Source organism: Equus caballus, chromosome 14, assembly GCF_041296265.1.
Source record: "Equus caballus isolate H_3958 breed thoroughbred chromosome 14, TB-T2T, whole genome shotgun sequence".
Lineage (NCBI taxonomy): Eukaryota > Metazoa > Chordata > Mammalia > Perissodactyla > Equidae > Equus > Equus caballus.
The window spans coordinates 108,044,472-108,057,529 of record NC_091697.1 but is presented as its reverse complement, the minus strand read 5'-3'; the positions used below and the strand labels follow the sequence as shown (position 1 = coordinate 108,057,529).

At 49.2% G+C, this 13,058-nt stretch overlaps 1 protein-coding gene across 1 annotated transcript; it reads left to right on the top strand.

The window, feature by feature from the left end:
• The first annotated feature begins 240 nt into the window (after positions 1 to 240).
• CARTPT (CART prepropeptide) lies at positions 241 to 2,741 on the top strand. The gene is made up of 3 exons (XM_023618226.2): positions 241 to 954; positions 1,281 to 1,364; positions 2,208 to 2,741. Exons 1-3 carry the CDS (start codon positions 796 to 798, stop codon positions 2,313 to 2,315), a joined length of 351 nt encoding a protein of 116 aa, XP_023473994.1. The 5' UTR covers positions 241 to 795; the 3' UTR covers positions 2,316 to 2,741.
• Positions 2,742 to 13,058: the final 10,317 nt, after the last annotated feature.

Here is a 13,058-nt window from a genome sequence, read left to right as displayed (position 1 = left end):
TCAAAGGAGAGGGCAGGGGGTTCAGGGCTCGTTGGGCTGAGGCCAGGCTTTACATACCCAGTCTCTCATTCCATCCTCCTGATATTTTTAAACTCCAGTTTACAAAAGAAAAAGGTGAGGCCCAGATAGGTTCTTTATTTTGCCCGAGCTTTTAAGTAGTGGAGCCAGGACTGAACCAGAATCTGGCCCTCTGCCTCCTCCACCGGGCCCCTGAATTGGGTGAGTCTGTTCCCCTTCCTTTCTCATCACCAAAAGATCCATCAAGGCACCCATCGTGGGGAGGCCATGATTCCTCTCTTTCAGAGCGCCTGGGAAGGTGCGCGGCAGACGTGCCCGCCTGGAGGCACACCCCCTGTTGCTGCCCCTGCGGGGCTGGGGCGAGAGGCAGGGCGGGGCTGGTGAGGCTGACTGCGCTGCCGCCCCCGCTGGGAGCCGGGGAGCGACCCTTCTGCGTGCGCCTGACTCCTATTTCCTAGTCCGTCCGCCACCCCCGCTCCCCATCCCTCACCTTCGCCCCTGACTTCGGCTCAGGCCCCTGGGGGAGCCCCTGGCCGCGGGCTGGCGGCGCTGGGGGCGCGGGGTCCCTGTTCCTTGCGCTCTGGCCCGTCCGTGCGCAGAGCCTCGTTCCGGGCGCCCGGGGCCCGCGGGCTTTGACGTCAAGCGGCGGCGGGGGCTGCCTCCAGACGGCTGACCCGGGCCCTCCTCCGCGCCCCTGCCCGCGCGCCCCCTCCCTGCGCCGCGCAGCTCGGCGGCTATAAAGGGCGGGAGCGCGGCCGCCGCGCCGAGTCCAGCACCATGGAGAGCCCCCGCCTGCGGCTGCTGCCCGCGCTCGCCGCCGCCCTGCTGCTGCTGCCGCCCCTGCTGGGCGCGCGCGCCCAGGAGGACGCCGGGCTCCAGCCCCGAGCGCTGGACCTCTACTCCGCCGTGGACGATGCCTCCCACGAGAAGGAGCTGGTGGGTACCCCCTCCGCGGCTGCCCTGGGCCCCGCGCGCTCCCTTCCTTTGTGCGCGCGCCTCCCCACCGCTCCCCTCCCACCGCGTGCCCAGAGTCAGGGCTCCCGCCGTCCGCCGAGGACCCTCCCGAGCCCCGGCCCCGAAGGTCGTAGAGCGGGTCCCCTGTCCCGGCTCCTGGACCTGCGGTCTGTGTGTGGGACACGCTGGAGTGGGGCCCCAGGGAGGAGTGCGTGCGGCGCGGGCTCATTGGAACTCGGGCTGGGAGTGAGCGCCCGGGCTGGGCTCGAAGCCAAGGCGGCAACTCGGCCTGGGGCGGTGTGTTGCAGATCGAAGCGCTGCAGGAAGTCCTCAAGAAGCTCAAGAGTAAACGCATTCCCGTCTACGAGAAGAAGTACGGCCAAGTCCCCATGGTAAGGCTTTGGGGTCCCCCCTCCCCAGGCTTCTCCGAGAGGAAAGACAGCACCTTGAGTCTTAACCACGGCTGTCCCCCCAGGATGTGGCTGCATAATTCAACTAATGGGCTTGCAGAATTCTGTGGGCTCCTTTTGTTTCCAACCGCAGCCTTGCCCTTGGTCTCTAAGGGTAAAGGGCAGCCTGGCCATTTCCGGGGGTGAACAGCTTGTGCCGGGACCAGCCTCGTCTGGGGTCTGTGTGGAAAGGAGCGTTTCCTGAAGAAGAGCGACTTTCACCTTGCGAAGAATTCTCTAAGTTGGAAGAGCCCTTAAATCTACTCTGTTCTTGTTCCCCCGATTTTCTTCCTGCCTTTCCCAGCACTGCTATTTTGTTTGATCTAAGTTCTAGGGTCAAAATTCTTGATTCAGGGCTAGTCACCTTCCTCGGAGAAAACACACACACAGACACACACAAATCTTCCTTCTTGGGTTGAGGAGGTGGACAGCAGGGAGCAGGGGTTGTGAGAAAATATAGGTCTAATGTTTATTTCTTTAAAAAAGGGTCTGGTGGTTTTTTCCCTTTTAGTCAAGCAACTAAAGGAGCCAGGAAATGTGATTCCCGCCCCCCCCCCCCCCCACACCAAGGTGGAAGGAAGTGGGAGGGGCTCAATAATTTAAATTTCTTTCTTTTGATGTTCTCTCACTGAAATGATAAGACAAGGCTCTCTGCATTTCAGGCCTGACTGTACTTGGACCTCTGGTGATGGAGATTGGGTCCACCCTCTCTCCCACGAGGCAGAAATTGTGTTGATGGGAGCCTGGGTTTGCTCATGCTGATGACCACACTTGTGTCGTTTGCAGTGTGACGCAGGAGAGCAGTGCGCAGTGCGAAAAGGAGCCAGGATCGGGAAACTGTGCGACTGTCCCCGAGGGACCTCCTGCAATTCCTTCCTCCTGAAGTGCTTATGAGGCACCTACTCTTCTCTTCTCCTTGATGCCCCAGTCCTGCCAGTTTCCCCGAGAGGCGAGGACCAGCCTTCATCCCTGGAGTTTGGCTTTAGCAACGAAGTTTGCCTTTCCCTCTGAGGGCAGGGGCTCTTTTCCTGCTATTTCCGAGTAAAATAATTCATTAGATGTTACTGTGTGACGGATGATGCCTTGTGTGGTGTGCCAAGTATTCTTTCTTATTTTATTTGTCTGACAAACTCCTGTGTATCTTTGTGTCAAGAAGGGAATTTCGCCCTGAAAATTGTATTTTTGTATGTGGCGTGGCAGGATGAAAATTAGATCTAGCTAATCTGGGTAATTGACATCACATCCTGGAAAATAAATCACCCCAAGTATCACAAATCAAAGCATGTACAAATTATACATAATAAAGTGTTTTTAATAATTGCTCATAGTGCATTGTTGTTTCTACGTGAGTAATTTAAGTGGAAATGGTAGAATTAATCATGCTGTTGTTTTCAAAGAGAAATATTTTAAAAATAGCAGTCTATCGGAAGAACAGCCCTCAGCTCTGAGGAGTTGTGGTCATTCATCAGGAGTTTGACACACGAGCTTCGGCATGCTCCATTTTTCTTTGCAGCGGTGCAGGGTGTGTGTGTGATGAAATAGAGATGGTTGGCGTTGTTTATTGACACCTTTAGCTAGATCCCTTGATTTTAATAGTGAGACCAATAAAAGAGAAATTGTTTCAGACTTTAGCCACATTAAAAGCAATTTGAAAAATTAGGACTTTTGTTTTCGCAACTCCTTTACTAGAAAATGTACGGTGATAGAAAATGGACTCTTTGGGGGTGGTTGTTTGTCCGAAGGAAAGGAGAGAGCTGTATCAGGCGCTCCAAGGTGGGCACCCAATCTTTCCAACCAGGTAACACACAATCTTGGAAAAATTCTCTGTTCAAAGGAAAAGGAGTCATTTTAGTAACTTGTTTTGAGGGGAACAAATGAAAATTGATGGGGGCAGGTTCAACTCAAGAAATACAAACACCTTAAATGTAACATTTACTAGTTCTTTAAGTGTTTCTGAGTGCTTTCCTGCGTTGCGTTTCTGAGAGTTTAAACCAAACCAAGTAACATTTGAGAAGCAGCATCCTGAGAGGAACAGATGCTTCAGGTTCTTAATGCAAACTCCACAGACACCTGCGCAAGAGCAGAATTTAAAAAGCAAGTCCCCCCACAGATTCACGGGAGGCTGAATATGCTGCTCGAAAATAGTCTCACAAACAATTGCTCACTGCAGTGTTCTTTCTGTTCCTATTAGCATGGCGAATCCCCCCCTAGGAATCTTGCGAGATAGGTATTATTACCATTTTTCAGAGGAGGAAACAGAGGCCAAGAGAGATGACGGAACTTGCTCAAGCCACACAATCCTAAATCACGATTTCGGCTCGAATCCCTCTGAATCCAAAGATTTGCTTGTCCGTTCCCTCCATGTCATGCTGGGCAATTGGACAGGTTGTTTGGACTCCCGAATTTCCCAGAAAGCACTTCTTTCTCTAACAGGAATGAGCTCACTCGGGTACCAATGTAGTTTTGAGGGCTGCATTTCCATTTGAATTCCTCTGTAACAGGCTCAGTTGTGTTAAATTGTGTTACGTTCTAATCTTTGAAAACTGCAAAGAGTTATTTAACAGTTTCACAGTCTGCTATTTTTCCAGAAAGCATTTCAGTTAAAATCCTAACCTTGTCTTTGAGTCTCTTAACTGTTCCCGTTTCCATCAGTCCTAAATAAATCAGGCCAGGGATGACACTTGGAACTGCTTCTTATTTCACCCTGGAATGCTTCCCCTAAAGCAGGAGACACTGGAGGAATCTGTAGCTCAAAGAAAGGAATGAGAACTCTGCTCCAAACCTCATTCTCTGTGCCCCTCACCCTCCTCCAACTATGTCATCCCTCCTTTCTTGGTTGATATGACCAAAGGGTATGGACTTATGGGGCATTGGGGAGGCGGAATCTGTGGCCTGGGTATCAAAAGACTTTTGCCCAAAATTTTGTCTGAGGGGCTCAGATTTTAAGTTCATGGTGCTAATGATACTCTACACTCATGGCGGCAACATTCAATCTTCAGTGTCCTCTTAGCTTCTCATTTTATCACTGAGAGCTCCTCTTCAAATAGGATGACTTAGTGTGTTTAACGATTGAAGGTCCCTGTGGTAGAGGACAAGAATGTAAGATTAAGAATACTTTAATGAGAAAAGTTGTTGCCCATATGTGAGCCCCAGAGACCTTCTGAGACTGGCTGAAAGGTCAGGGGTCTGAGGGTCGATAAGCAGCTACATGGGGAACGTCACAAGGCACAGGAGTGATCGCCCAGACAGGCCATCCTCACAGGGGCCTGGAGATGACTCAGGAAAGTCCTCTAGCAAGAGGACCTTTCTCACTTACAGCCCCCCTTCCCACAGTAGTTACTGATATTACATCCCTCACCCTGTCCCGGGGTCTGGAGGGCTGTGTAGACATGGTCTACCTGCGTAGCTACCCCTCCCAATCCTGATAATGGTGTGTCTGAATCTGGGTATTGACAAAGACTTTCTGTTTGATCAAACTTTAGTCCGTCTCTTGAAGCTTCTCCTGGGCCCATCTGTGCACTTCTCTAGAAAACCTAGTTTTAGCAAGAACCCTGCGAAGTTGGTTTATCAAGAACTGTCCCCGCCCCTGATATCTGACCACCCTCGGTATCTGGTTGGGTTCCTCATCCTCCACCATCCTCCAGGTGCTGTCTGACCCTCTGGCCTGTCGTCAGCAAAGATCCTACTAGGTGGTTTACCCCGAACCCCTTTATCTCTTAGTAATTTCCCATCCTCTGACCCCGACCTGCTCCTCGGCTGTAAATTCCCACTTGGCTGCACTGTATTTGCAGTTGAGCCCCGTTGTATAGTGAGGTCTCTTTTTCACTATTGCAATAATCCTGAATAAAATCTGTTTTTGTGGCTTTAACTACTGTCCTGCTCTGGAGGGGACTTTGACAGGGGACTGTATTTAGGGAAGGGGGCTTAAGATTGTTTAGTTTAAGTAAGTTCCTCAGGTGGCACCCTAGGACCGTGGCAATGCTGAGCTAGTTTTTAGTATAGTTCATTCATTCCATCCTTTTTTGAGTGTCTCCCATGTGCTGGGTGTTGAGAACATGATGGTAAACAAGATAGACACAGTTCCTGTGCTCACAGAGTTCTTAGTCTATAGTGGGTTATAGTTTAGCGGTGAGAACAATTAATAACAAACAAAGAAATAAAAATGTTAAGCCATGAGAAATTCTATGAAAAACACTGTGATAGCAAATGAGGGGTCAGGAAAGGTGCTATGTGAGCTGAGAGTTGAAGGATAAGGAGCCAGCCATGCCAGAAACAGGATGGATGGAGGGAGAAGAAAGCAGAGTGCTCCAGGCAGAGGGTACGGTGTCCATAAAAGTTCGGGCAGAATAGTCGTTGACATGCTTGAGGGCCTGAAAGAAGGCCAGGCCTCTTAGAAAAGGAAGGCCAGATGAGGAGGGGGCCAAGTGGCTGTCCCTGTAAACAGGTCTGTGTGCCCCATCAGGCGTGCGCTGTTGCCTTGATCAGGTCCAGGTAGAATTAACAGATATTCATAAGGCAGGAGTATCTCAGGGGCAAGCAGGGCTGAGGGTGAGGAGGGTGGTTGTCCTGGCATCAACTTTTAGTCTTCTTTGTCTCACTGATGGATGGATGGCATTCTCTCTTGCTGGCTAATGCATGTTTACGGTTTATTTCCCTCCCCTGCCTGAGTGAGGGTAGCTCTCCAGGGTCCCTAGTCTCCAGGGTGTATCAGAACAACTGATTTGGCTTGACAATGCTTCATGCAAAGATTCCGGCTGGCGTCTCCTGAGCTACTGAGAAGAGGAATCAGCAGAAAGGAAGAGGTTAAAACTTTAGAAGAAAGTAGAGATAGCTGATGAAGCCAGGCTCTCGTCAAAGACGAGAGAATGGGATTCAGAACCAGGAAAAAGATCAGTGTTGGGGAGGAGAGAGAGCGTGAGAGAGCACAGGATGTCTACGGATGCAGGCGACTTTGTAGGTGCGTTGGCAGGAAGTGGGGGTAGTTATTTTATGGCTTCTGTTTTCCAAGTGAAGTAGGATATAAAGTCATCTGTTGAGAGGGGGGCGAAGCAAATTACCAATTCAATAATTATATATACACAATGTAGAAATTGATGATGGCCAAACTCTGCCTGAAAGTGACAGACTCACCATAATGACATGATATGTTAAGTACCAGACGGAGAGACAGATAAATTTAGAGGGCGTAAGAGGTGAGTTATCAAGGCTCATAGACAAATTGGTATTTGAATAGTCTTTGAAGAATGTGTAATACTTCAAAACATCAACTTTGGGGAAAATTCGTTTAAGGTGTGGGACATAGTGTGAATAAAAGCACATGGGGAAAGAGAATGTGGTCAGAAAGGACTCGAGCGCTGAGTCCACGGGGTGTAAGTGGTGGAGAAGGAGGTAAGGGATAGATAGTGGGGTGAGGGACCAAGGCTTTATTCCTGGCTGCAGAAAGATGTGATCAGAGCTGTGCTTTAGGCGGCTTATCCTGACAGCACAGTAAAGGGGGGACCAGAGAGGGAGGCCGGGGCGCAGGCAGGGCAGCAGGAAAGATTGTAGAAATCCCGACAGGGAGTGGTGAGAGCCTGATGGATGAGGCAGTGAGGACGGACAGGAGCTGCACAACGTGGGGGGAAATTGACTGGTCCAGAAAATCTGGAAGTCTGGAAACCACTGGACTCGTGGCAACTTATGTGGTTAGGAGTCTGAAGGGCCAGGAGGCTGGCATGTGGCAGAGAAAGGAAGCACGGGGGGATGCCGGCAGCGAGGAGAGGACTCGAGGTTTGACTCTCCAAGGGGCCAGGCCCTCTCCAGGTTTCTCCAGATCCCAGTCCCGGTGTGGTTTCACTGGGATGCGGCAGGCAGGGCAGCCCTGTGGCGGGGGCAGGCAGCCCAGTTTCCTGTCATGGCTCTGCCACTCTTGGGTTACCTCAATGAGCACGTCACGTCACCTTGCAGGGCCTCAGACAGGCAGACGTCTAAGATCCCCTTTCTGGTGGGGATATTTTGAGACTGAATTCTATCTATTTGATCTTATCCAATATTCCATCTTGGAGCAGCTCCAGCCCAGCTTGGTTTTGACCTGCAGGCTTCAACAAGAAAGAACGAGCCCCAAATCACCTCGATTCCTTAACTTTGGATTTTTAAAGAACTTTAATAATTTTCTTCACAGAGGTTTGGATTTATTAGGTTTTTGACTTTTTTAAGTTTTAGGTTTGTTATTTGGTGTCTAATTTTTTCGTGCTAATATGTACGCTTTTTAATTCTACCATATTTTATAAGTGGATTAACGGTGTATGGAAATGCTGTGTATCATGTTTATGGATTGATGAGATCCTGAACCTTCCTGTTAGTTCTAAATATTTTTTATATATTCTCTTGGATTTTCCATGCAGACAATCATGTTATCTGAAAATAAGGATAGTTTTCTCTTCCTTTCTAATTCTTATGCCCTTACTTATTATTTTGTCACATTGACTAGGTCTATACAGGTTATGGCTGGCACTCTTATCTTTTTCTTGACTTCAGTGACAATTCTTTTAAAGTTTGACAGAGAATTTATTATTTGCTTTTTTGCAGATTAAAAAAAAATACCGTTTCTTAGATTGGCGACTTTTCCTTCTATTTCTGGCTTGATAAGTTGTTTTTTTCCTCCCCAAGCATAAATGAGAATTGAATTTTATGGAATTTTTTTCTGCACTTATTGAATAATCATTTTTCCTCACTTAATCTATTAATAATCTGACTTAATCTACATCCTAGAGAAGCAGTCTGCCCCCAGCAGAGCTCCATGGATGCACGCTCGCGTTGGAGCATCTTAGTGGAGGACCGAGGTGGAAGATCAAGGCTGGAGTCCACGGTTCTGCAAAGTCCTGCAGCCGTCGCCCCTGATCCCACGAAGGGGGTGCGGGTACCGCCCACAGCCTAAGGGCCTGGGCGCCCCCCCCCCCCCCCCCCCCCCCCCGGAGGCTAACATCCGCTCCTTCTGCGCCTGGGCTTCGTGCAGCAGAGAACCGCGCACTGGCTCCTGCTCTGCGCCCTCCCCTCCCACAGTGCTGTCTAGAGCGGCTGTTTGTGCTGCCTGGTGCTTCACCTTGTCTGCTTGACATGATACATTTATTGATGGATTTGCTAATTTGTTGGTAGATTCCCTGCTTTCAATTCACCTCCATCTCTGGGTGTTCCTCCCCTGCCACTGCTGCTCCCACAGCCGTTCCTTCTCTGGACTCCTCCGGGCAGTTCTATTCGGATGTAGAATCTTGAACTCATACATTCCCCATCTTCCTAGTCTCTTTTTAAACACTCTGGTATTTAGATCCAGATTTCCAACATTTAACTGTTTCTATATTTCCACTTTAGGAACAATTTGTTAATATTTGCATTAAACTTCCGAACCACATAGCAACACTTGTCTTGACTTAATTCTATGTTTTATTGGTTTATCGCTTGTTATTGATGCTTCTGTAACATTGTCTCAACTCTTGAGTTCTTTGTTCCATTCACTGGACTCTTCCTTCAAGTGACGTTTTGGGGACTGGTACTTGGATGTTACGTATCTGAATCTCGCGTTCTTGAATTTGTGTTTATTTTGCTCCTACAGGAACATATTTTTTAGACATTGATGTGGAAGTCTCTTCTCCTGCTGCTGGCGTTCTGTTTCCTGGCGTTGGGCTGAGGGGCTTTCACTGTGAGGGGCATTTCTTTCAGGTGTCTTGTCTGTCCCTCAGCCTTTGAGTAGTGATTATTTCCATATTTGAACTTCAGAAATGGCCCCCAGCATACCTTGGTATAGGTCTGTCTGCTTATTCTTGCCTGAACCTTCTTGAGTCCTTTCAACGGAAAGATTCAAGGTTTTCTTTGGTTAAGCAAAAGATGCTTCTCTCATTTCTTTGATTATTGTTTCTCTTTTGTATGTTTGGTTCTCTTTCTGGGATTCCTTTTATATAAACATGTTTCTGTGAACTATATCTTTTCTCCTTTCATCTTGATCTTTCCCCTCTGAGTCCTGGGGGAAAATCCTGGGGTTGTTCTCTAAGTCATAGATTTGGTTTTATTCAGTCATTAGTCTTCTGTTCACGAGATCGTTCCCCACAAAGGGAATTTCCCAAACTCCCAGACGTAAAAGGCAAATACTCGCGAGAGACCCAGACCACTCGTCACTCGTGCTTCTGTTGGGGTGAGTTTTCCACGGTGTCAGGGCCCTGTAGGGAGACCCCGGGACCAACTTTGTCTGCTTCACACTTTGCCAAAGCCTGTCTCTGGCTGGAGCTCTCCAAGGCTTGGCACACCCCCATTGGGAGAAGGAGGGCCACGGGCTCGGGATGGCATGGGAGGGGGATCCTGGTCCCTCAAATCACAACATGATTATAACAGGAATGATGTTTTTACATCTGCAATAATAGAAAAAAACCTCCTGTTTTTACTTTGCACTTAGTAAGGCGAGGGGAGAGACAGAGAGCGAGAGAGAGAGCGCGTGCCTGTGTGCTGTGCTGGGGAAGGGTTGAAGAGGACATTTGGAAAAGGGCAGTTGGGGAAGAACACAAGTGTCACAGGAGTATTCATTCAGGTCTCTGCTGTGCAGGGCGCGTATTGGAACCCTCTCTTCCCGCTCCCCAGTGGATTCTTCAGTTAATTCTTTGCTACTCAAAGTAACAATTGATGTGGTTTTATTGAAAAAAGTGCTTGTCAATATTTCCTTCCTTTAGCCAATATCCAGCATGGTAAGTTGGCTGTACATCCGTTCTTTCCTTCATTCATTATTCAACAGACGTGTTTGAGCACCTGGCTGTGTCAGGCACTGTGCTAGTGTCAAGGGAGGGAGCAGATAAAAAAAGGGTCAAGATGGCCACCCTCAGGGAGCCTGTGGTCTTTGTAACGAGAAGGCTCTCTGTAGGTGGGACCCATCCAGGTGGGCCAGGGAGGGAGACGGATTCCTGCTGCAACCACGAACCCCTCCCTCGGGAATTTCTTCTCCTGGATCATCTCCTCTTTCACCTGTTCCTACACGACGCTCTTTACTCTCGTTTTCCCAGCTCGCCTGTCACTCCCTTTGTCTGTGTATCTCAGCTCCTGACATTGGTTTCCAACGCTTTGGCTCTGATAACCCATTTTGGAGACACTCTCCAGCTATACTTTGGCTCTCTTCTCCTTACACAGTTCTCAGTTTTGCTCTCTGGCCCCCCATCTCTGTGGTTGTTGTAAGAGACCCGCTACCTCCTCCCCCCACTTTCCGGCAGTTAGGGACCAGGCCTAATTCCCACTTAGCCATTCTATAGGGAGAATCTGATAGCATCCACCATCTGCCAGAGGGCCCTCCTCCCAGTTTTAATCCAGAAAACCCAGCCTGTTTGGATGACAAAAGCTGAGCCTGTGTGTGCAGACTCCAGGAAGCAGTGCTACACGCAGCTTCTGGTTCTCTGTCCACCGTCCCCGGTTCCCCAGAGCACTTCCACACCGTCGCCAAGGACAACTGCGCACAGGGGCTGTATGCTCTGTGGATGACTGAAGCCGTTAATAATTTACCAAACGCCAGTCGCTGCCTTTTATTAATTATCACTATGCTAATGATGTCCCTCAGGAAAAGGGAAAAATAATTCTCCCTCTAACGCAGGCTCAGAGGAGACAGATCATATTTCATAAATAAATCAGGGGTGGGCGTTTTGACTTGCATTTCTTTGAACTCTTCCTTCTTGGGGATAGAGGAAGTAGAAGTAGGCGTAATCGGATCAGACGAAGGAGGCGAAGGTTCTGCTTGAACATCAGTGTTAATGGGCTGCTGACGTGGCCGTCGTCCAGCCTGTTCTCTCAGCTAGGAGATGCGGGCGCCCTTACTAGGGTGTCTTCTCAGTAGAGGTGGAGACTTTCTTAAAATGTGGCACCAAGAACTGGACACAGCCCTCTAAAACAAGACGGTCTCATAAAGCCACTGATGCCTGGGTTCCAATCACGACTCCTGCTATTGAAGAAGGCAGTTTTTTCCCACTTGATCGGAACTTGTTGACCCAAGGAGGACCAAATGAGTTGAACTGTGTGAATGGTACCTGAACACAGCGAATATTCAACAAATGTTAGCTACTCCAAAGAGTACAGAGAGTCTGCCTCATTTTCTAGGCTCTGTGTGTCCCTGAGATTTGTTTCAGACATCATGGGATGTAACAGAGGAATTTCGCTATTGCATCTGGGCAGCTGTCAGAGCATTCCTGCCTCTTAGCAAGAAGGAGTGGACAGGCGTCCAGAAGTAGACTCCCAGGTGGGGTGTCCCGTATCAAAACAGGCAGGGAAGCCCGAGGCTAACCGTGCCCAAAATTTTACTAGGTTTTTGGATCCGCTGTGTAGTTATAGGATCCTGAACCTGTTCTGGAAGTCTGGCAACTTTTCTTGGGTGGCAAGAAGGAAGTACACATTCATTCAACAAATATTTGAGTAATAAGCACTGTCCTTGGTGCAATTTTTTTTTCATTTTTTGCGTTATTACTACTTTTCATAAAAATTGAGTAAAAGAGAAAATAAGAAGAAAGTCATCACTCTTTTTTCAAAATACTGTATTATATATTTTAAAGTTGCCAAGTTTTTCTTTTCTTTTTTTTTTCAGGGGAAGATTTGCCCTGAGCCAACATCCGTTGCCAATCTTCCTCCTTTTTCTTCCTTTTTCCTCCCCCAGAGCCCCAGTACACGGTTGTGTATAGTTTTAGGTCCTTCCAGTTCTTCCAAGTGAGCTGCTGTGCAGCATGGCTACTGACAGCCGATTGGTGTGGTTCCAGGCCCGGGAACTGAACCCGGGCTGCTGAAGCGGAGTGCACCAAACTTAACCACGAGGCCGTCAGGGCTGGCTCGTCGTCACTCTTGTTTATTGGTCCAGGCTTGGGGGAGTTTCCTTCCTGAATCTTCCCCACGAGGCTGACTCCTGGTGTCCCCTCGTGAGTCCAGCTGGAGCCGTCCTGCGGAACCCTCCCTCTCCTGGTGCACTGAGATGGGCTGGGGCCTTCATCCCGGGGGAGGCGGCCTTCCTGCCACTGCCCTGGGCAGCCCTCGGGGCAGGTAGCTTTAGTCAACACTGAGGACCTTAGGGGAAGGACTCCACCTTTTTGGGGTGTGTTTTCCACAGATTTATATTTCCATGTCCCTTCTCACCCATGGTGGGATCTCCAGGGCTAAGAGAGAATGTGGGCCTAGGGACAGCAGAACAAGGAAGCCACTCAAATGGTTTTTGACTCGGGCTACATAGGCCAGTCTAGATCAGCCAAAGCAGGACCCCCTCGAATAGGGTCCAGTCTACCTGTCCAAGGTCCTGAGAGAAGGTTGGGGCAAAGCCCCGCCCGGAAATAGTTTGACTTTATCCTCTGTGTTCATTTCTTCTGCAGGGATCTGCTTGGGGTCTCTTAGGCCTCAGGAGACAGGTGCTGGAGAGGTTAGGGGTCTCGTTCACTTTTTTCTATTTCTTTCCTTCTTAGACACACACTGTATTCTGCAGACTGCGCTGGGTATGTCCTCGGGGGAAAAGTTCTACACAGAGTAGGGCTCCTGCCCTGGGACAGACACTCATGGTGACCTGTGCCCACCACGGAGCTGCTGTGGGTGAGTTTGGAGAGGAGATGAAGTGGCTTTTGGCCCAGGGCAGTTTCTTGGTGACCTCATGCTGTCAGCGTGCCT

Excerpts from the sequence above, each read along its gene's own strand:
- CARTPT (XM_023618226.2), top strand. The coding sequence starts at position 796 with ATGGAGAGCCCCCGCCTGCGGCTGCTGCCCGCGCTCGCCGCCGCCCTG. Across the intron at positions 955-1,280 it reads CCTCCCACGAGAAGGAGCTG|ATCGAAGCGCTGCAGGAAGT; the intron begins GTGGGTACCCCC and ends GGTGTGTTGCAG. Across the intron at positions 1,365-2,207 it reads AGTACGGCCAAGTCCCCATG|TGTGACGCAGGAGAGCAGTG; the intron begins GTAAGGCTTTGG and ends TGTCGTTTGCAG.